The sequence below is a fragment of the Oryzias melastigma genome, linkage group LG21 (assembly GCF_002922805.2).
Source record: "Oryzias melastigma strain HK-1 linkage group LG21, ASM292280v2, whole genome shotgun sequence".
NCBI classification, from domain to species: domain Eukaryota; kingdom Metazoa; phylum Chordata; class Actinopteri; order Beloniformes; family Adrianichthyidae; genus Oryzias; species Oryzias melastigma.
The window spans coordinates 17702588-17709597 of record NC_050532.1 but is presented as its reverse complement, the minus strand read 5'-3'; the positions used below and the strand labels follow the sequence as shown (position 1 = coordinate 17709597).

Below are 7010 nucleotides of genomic sequence, written 5' to 3'. Positions count from 1 at the left end.
AGAAAAAAAATAAAAACTTTTACACAGTGCTGCCATTAGAATGGGTTTCATTCAAATTAAATGAACCATTAAAGTGAATTGTGTATTTGTAGAACAAAACGTTAAAAATGGCCTAAACTACTAATGCAAGAATAAACTAGGTTTTTTCCAAGTACTGACCAATGGTAAAAAACATTTTTATACAAGTTAAAAATGCTATTTCAGATTTTTACATTTGTGCTTTAAAAATAAACTATTCAGGAAAATATATATGCAGTTTAGTTTGACAACCAGAAACAGTTATTTAAAAAAATCCAAATGAAAGCTAATCTCAATTTAAAAAGTTTAATATCAAACTTGGTTTGAAAGTTAAAAAAACAAAAACAAAAAAAAAACCTTAGCTTTAATGTTGTGATATGCTGCCATCTAGTGGACATTTCTGGTAAATACCCAGGTTTCAATAAGGGTTTTATTTTTCATTGTCAACAAGTACAAAAGCATACATGGTTTGAATTTTAACTCGTTTTACATTTTGCACTCCTTTAGAAGTTCACAATTTTACCCACTTTATAGCAAAAATAAATTTGAACAGGAAATAGATTTAAAGTTGGCTTACATAAACAATTTTTGATTTTTTTTTCTCCTTCCATTAAACAAACACTGTAGAAATTCCCCTCACCCCATCAATACCCAACAAACATTGCATTTCCACTTAAGAGCTTCTCGTTTGCATCTCACAGCTGATTTCACACAGCTGTCTTTGCCTCTCTTGAAGGAACTTCACCATTTCCTGGGCTGCTGAATGAGAAAGCTCCGAGGGCAGTGAGGCTTCTCTACAGCGGGGCACATCTTGCTATGCCTCACACTCACTGGCGTCTCTGGAAAGTTGTGGCTTAGCTGTAGGGACAAAAATATATGCGTTAATATATACACAAACCCATGTGGCCTCCACAGAAAAAGAAGTGTTTACCTTGTCAAGAGATCCAGTCAGGAGGATTCCAACTTGTTGCATCCTGTTGGGGGTTACCATAGACCTGTTGCACAGGTTTGGATTTGTTCCACTTAGTCAGGCATATGCAAACCGACATGACCCACATTTAGAGTTAATAGAAGTGCGTACCTGGGTTTATCGGCCCTTTTTGAGTCCTTCTCTGGAGTCACGTGGGTAGCCCCCTCCTCCACGCCCTTCTTAGCCACCCTTTTACCTCCTGCTTTTACTGTAGACGAAAAATAATCGATTTTCTAAGTTACTTTCTTGGAAATGAGTTATTTTAGTGCAAAATACAAACCGAAAACTAGAAATGTACGTTTTTAAAAACTGGAAAGTCATCGGATAGCACTTAACGGGGTAGGACATAGTCGGATTAGTGGCTTTAAACTCGACTGCAAAACAGCAAATGCCTTTAAAGCGTGAATGAAAAGCAGAAACCATAAACATTAAATAGTTTTAGCTAAATATCGAGCAAGTTTCCTTGCAAAAAAGAAAAAAAAATGGGGCGGAGCATGGTAAAACAAAACAACTACTCTTCCGTAAGACGGACATTAAAACAAACGGAACAAAGCTAAAGATGAATAAAAAACGTCGTGTGGAAATAAGTTTTTTTTTTTTTTTTTACCTGCAGGACGGTGGCCCCCTTTAAGCAAAGGGTTCTCTTTTGTTCCATATTTGGGGAGCTGCTGCTGCACCATTTTTTCGAAAACTTTCCACTACAAACAAACGATCTGACACGCACGCGCCCACTGTTGTTTTTATCCTGAAATGCTAGCTACGCCCCGCGAGGCCACAGGAAGTACCCCGCAAGACACGCCCACTGCTCACAATCTGGTTTTTGTTTTCTTCAGTCAAGCAGGGGATTTACCAATAAAACGAAACCGTGCGTTAGAGATAGAAAATTAAGCATATGATTTGTAACTTTTTTTTAATTATTATTATTTTTTTAATGCAAACGCTACACACAGACACAAACTTTGTCAAATTTACTCTTCACTAACAGCACATAAAACACCAATTAGCTGCTATTTTTCCATTGTTAAGTTAAAAAGTTAAAGTTTACATTTAAAATAATCATTTATATAAAAGATTTTGGGGTAAAACTCCATTAAGCTCACACAGGTGTGTCCACTTGAGGGGAGTGGTAATTATGGGGTTTGTGTGTCTGTGTGGTCCTGTGATGGATCTGCTCATTACTGATCCTACCTTTTAATTAAAACTATGTCCAAACATAAAGTAGTTAAGATAAAAAAAAACATGTATAGATCATTTTAAATACAAGCTTGGCTACTATAGTTTGAGCAATTTGTAGGTGTGTGTTTATTAAAACAGTTTTCAAATCAATGTACTTTGGTTGCTTTATTGTTTATACAGATTGTATTTTTTATGTTTCATTTTAAGCTTTACTTTAGTGTATTTTTTCACTTACTGAAAAACTGCCATTTTTGCAGTGTAATCTTGTTTAATTTTAAAAATAGTAACAAAAAAATGCCTGTACAAGTACATTATAAATATTAGGCTTCAGTTTACATACTTATTCTAGCTTGTAACACATTATTTTATAATTCCAATATGAATTTAAAGACCCACTTTAATGAAAATTGTATTTTTGGTGTTATTTAAAAATGTTTTGTGGCATTTTTCTGCCCTCTGTCAGACATTCCTGACACAGTCATAATTAAAATTTAAATCATAACATTTTTATCTAGTAAGAAGCGATACTTAAGGTCTGCTTTGGTTCATATATTAAACTTTATTCTGAGTTTTTTTTTTTGCAGGGATGCTCACAGTGATGCATGAGAATTTGACAAGTTAATTTTCAGACTCAGCATTTGCAGAGTCTTGGCTTTGGAATGATGTTTTTTTTGTGTACTGAAAAGAGTTTGGCATTTTGCTTCAGGGTGCAGTTTTATGAAACCGCTTTCCTGCTGCTTTAAAGCTCCAATACCTCCACCCATGACTGTGCATATATACAGCATAATGAAATATTTCTTCCTCCAACAGAGTAAGAGAACGTCACATTGTCACGCTAGGTTTTCTGCAATAGATCTCTTCATTTTTTTGTCTGCATGGAGAAGTTTCTGAAAAGCACACACATCCTTTAAAAAACAAAACTGACCTTTTATTTTTTCCAACATTTCAACTTTGTTCACATATTTGTATATTTATATATCTTCATAGACATCTAAAATGGCACAAGCTGTTTTTTTCTTACCAGTGCTGATGTGTAAACCGAGTAACATGTCTCTTTTTTTTTTTGTTCGGTATTTACAGTCAAATGGAAGAAATGTACAAGATTTAACGGCATTACACTGATTCAACATTACGTACAGATACAATTTGATCTTTCTGTACAATCTAACATGTAACTACTCTTGCAGGATTTACAGATGAGTTCATGATCCAGTTCATCTTCTCCACATACATCATCCTCTTTATTTTTTGACTCCCACCGCATACCCTCGATTCACACCTTTCAAGCGCTATCACAATAAAGCTAACAGCTACAGACACCAGGACGCGCCTCCGCTCGCTGTAGTGTCCCCCTCGGCACGATTCCCATCTCCCTCTGCAACAGAATAAAACGTTCTCTGGTTTCCTTCCTCGGCACACGTTCCATTTCTCCACCTGCTGCCACTCAGCGGAACTCCGTCCGCACGCACACACTCCCTCGCACACGTCCACTTGAGCACAAAAACACTTATAAAAAAAAAAAAAAACAAGTCCATGAAAAATGCTGTTGTTTCCTGTGTGCCCCCCTCCCCTCTTTTAGCTGCTCCTCTTTGAAGTTGTATCTTCAGACCCAGGAGTCAGGAGAGCCTGGGTACTGCTCCGCCCGGTAAGAAGGCCTCTGCGTGCTGGCGTAATAGTCCACATAGTTGGGGGCGGGTTTGACTCCATGAGGCTGAAAGCTGTAGTCCACTGTGGGGGGGTACGTGATGACCTCCTCTAAATATGTGTCGTCGTAGCTGTGAGGATGCTGCAGGTACATTCGGTATGGATCGTAGCTCCTCCGGCAGGGATCCTCTGTGTAATACAGCGGCTGCAAAAGAGCAGATGGAAGCAGATTGTTATGGAGCATGAGTAAAAGACTCTACATGTGATTTTTATTTTTTACTGTTTCCACAGATTTTTTTTCCTTTTAAAATGCTTTTTAAAATGCATCCATAAACCATGTTGAAGATGAATTCATTGATTAGGAGCTAAAATGTTTGTTTCATCATCAATAATACATTAATTGCAGTCTATTTGATTTAGAAAATACCAAAAAAGTGCAGTTTTTCTCTGTTTCTAATCAGAGGTATACATTTATTATTATCATGTCTGTACTGTTATCTGATTGTCAATATCTCAGAAAATCCAAGAGTCATAGATACAAAGGTCAATTTCATTGTGATGCAATAGTGCAGTCTCTCAGCTTTTGGTAGAAAAAAAACAAAAAAAAAAAACAACCCACCACAATTGATTAATTGTAAATCAATGACTATAAATTTTCTGTTATCTTGAAATATCATGCTTTCACCTCAATTTTCCTTTCTCTTATAGTTGGTTAGTTGATACGTTGTCTTTTCTATACATACAGTGTGGTAAATACAAGTATTTAGTCAGCCACCAATTGTGCAAGTTCTTCCACCTAAATAGTTGAAAGAAGTCTGAAATTTTCATCATAGATATATCTCAACTATGAAAGACAAAATTAGAAAACAAATCCTGAAAAATCAGATTGTCTAATTTTTAAAGAATTTATTTGCAAATTATGATGGAAAATAAGTATTTGGCCAATAACAAAGTTAATCTCAATACTTTATGTACCATTTGTTGCAATGAGAGCAGTTAAACATTTTATGTATGTGTTGCTGGTATTTTGGTCCATTCCTCCATGCAGATCTCCTCTAGAGCAGTGATGTTTTGGGGCTGTTGCTGTACAACACAGAGGTTGAGATCTGGAGACTAGCTAGTCCACTCCATGACCTTCAAATGCTTCTTATGAAGCCCCTCCTTCATTACCCGAGCTCTGTGTTTGGGATCGTTGTCATATTGAAAGACTCAGCCATGTTTCATCTTCACTGCCCTTGATGATGGAAGGAGGTTTAATACATGACCCCATTCACTCTTCCATTTACATGGACCAGTCATCCTGGTCCCTTTGCTGATAAACAGTCCCAAAGCATGATGTTTCCACCCCCATGCTTTACAGTAGATGTTCTTCGGATGCAACTCAGCATTCTTCCTCCTCCAAACAGTAGAGTTCTTGCCAAAAAGTTCTATTTTGGTTTCATCTGACCATAGGACATTCTCCCAATCCTCTTTTGGATCATCCAAATGTTCTATGCAAACTTTACACGAGCCTGCTCATGTTCTGGCTTTAGCAGGGAGACTCGTCTGGCACTGCAGGGTTTGAGTCCCTGCATGGTGTTGTAGTGTCTTACTGATGGTAGCCTTTGTTACTTTGGTCCAGCTCTCTGCAGGTCATTCACTAGGTCTCCCATGTGGTTCTGGGATTTTTGCTCCTGTTATCATTTTGACCCCACAGGGTGAGATCTTGCGGTGAACCCCAGATCGAGGGAGATTGTCAGTGGTCTTGTATGTCTTCCTAATATTTTCCTCACACAGTTGACTTCTTCACATCAAGCTGCTTATCTATTGTAGATTCAGTCTTACCAGTCTGGTGCAGGTCAACTATTTTTTTCTGGTGTCCTTAAACAGCAATTTGGTCATAGTGGAGTTTTGAGTGTGACTGTTTGAGGTTGTGGACAGGTGTCTTTTATATAGATAACGAGTTCCAACAGGTGCCATTAATACAGATAACGAGTGGAGGACAGAGGATCCTCTAACAGAAAAGTTACAGGTCTGTGAGAGACAAAAATCTGGTTTGTTTGTACGTGACCAAAAACTTATTTTCCACCATAATTTGCTAATAAATTCTTTAAAAATCAGTCAATGTGATTTTCTGGATTTTTCTTTTTATTTTGTCTCTCATAGTTGAGGTATATATATATATGATAAACATGACAGGCCTCTCTTATCCTTTTAAATGAGACACAATTGTTGACTGAATACTTTTTTTGTCGCATTGTCGTTAGATGCTGGACTCTTTACTTTCAGTAAATTACCATAAATAAAAAAAAAAAAAAATCAACATGAACTTAATAGTTGTGCCCTCTAAGAAAAACATATAAAAATGTTGCAGAAATGTTGTTATATTGTGTAATGTTGTCTTCTTAAACAAATAACCTCATTTTTAATGATCTTCTTGAACAAGTAAAAACAGTAACATTTCCCATTTCAAATGTAAAACGTAACCCTGATGCCCAAACTCCTCATCCCCGCCTCTTATCTGGACGATCAGACACAGACGTGTCCGGCAGTGACAGCTGCCTGAGATGAACCCGGTCCCTCCCAATCCCAGCAGTCACATCCAATCTCATCCACACAATAGCTGATGAGCCGCGTCGTTTTCAGCATCGCCAGTGGAATACGTGTCAAGCTCTTTGTATTAGTCAAGCGGGCTGGAACAGCTCGTCGCTGAGTGGGTTCAGAATGCGGAGCGGGGAAGTCTTACCATCAAACACCTCAGTTAGAGGAGTGTAAATCAAAGCAATAAATAGATATCCGTGGCAGAGCAGACGTGTGGGAGAACGCTCACCTGTGTTCTTCTGGGCTCCTCCCTCGTGGGTGTGGAGTAGTAATACGGAGAGGGTTTTCCAGAACCTGCAGAAATGGAGATAAAGGAGTAATACGGTGACGTTTTTATACATCAAAGTCAAAAACATCTCATTTTTAGGAGTGAATATGTCTGCACATCCCCCAAAGGCCGAGCGTCTGTATTTATACAGAGCAGGATCAAGAAATGCTGCGCTGTGCTTGAGAGAAATAACACCAAATAATAGACTTGGCCTCGGCTGCTCTGTTGTTTACATAACCGTTGGGATGGGTGTTTCATTGGCATTTAATCAAAACCGTGGAATGTAGCATCGTGCTTTTCCACCTCCCCAAATCAAACATGGAGGGCTGGAGGGTTACCAGCAGTCAGTGTGGG

General features: G+C 38.0%; 2 protein-coding genes across 6 annotated transcripts in view; both read right to left on the bottom strand.

The window, feature by feature from the left end:
- Positions 1–430: 430 nt before the first annotated feature.
- On the bottom strand, positions 431–2009 carry dap1b (death associated protein 1b). Its single transcript, XM_024285906.2, has 4 exons — positions 1596–2009; positions 1100–1196; positions 950–1013; positions 431–876 (listed from the first exon to the last, which is right to left on the bottom strand). Exons 1-4 carry the CDS (start codon positions 1666–1668, stop codon positions 760–762), a joined length of 351 nt encoding a protein of 116 aa, XP_024141674.1. The 5' UTR covers positions 1669–2009; the 3' UTR covers positions 431–759.
- A 1061-nt stretch (positions 2010–3070) lies between these two features.
- LOC112155429 (plakophilin-4) overlaps positions 3071–7010 on the bottom strand; it is an 88003-nt gene continuing 84063 nt past the window's right edge. For all 5 annotated transcript variants that reach the window (XM_024287034.2, XM_024287036.2, XM_024287035.2 and 2 more), the window contains 2 exons: positions 6618–6682; positions 3071–4013 (listed from right to left, as the gene is read on the bottom strand). In XM_024287034.2, coding sequence (XP_024142802.1) covers positions 3768–4013; positions 6618–6682 — 311 coding nt within the window. In that variant the 3' untranslated portion in view covers positions 3071–3767. The remainder of the gene's footprint in view (positions 4014–6617; positions 6683–7010) is intronic.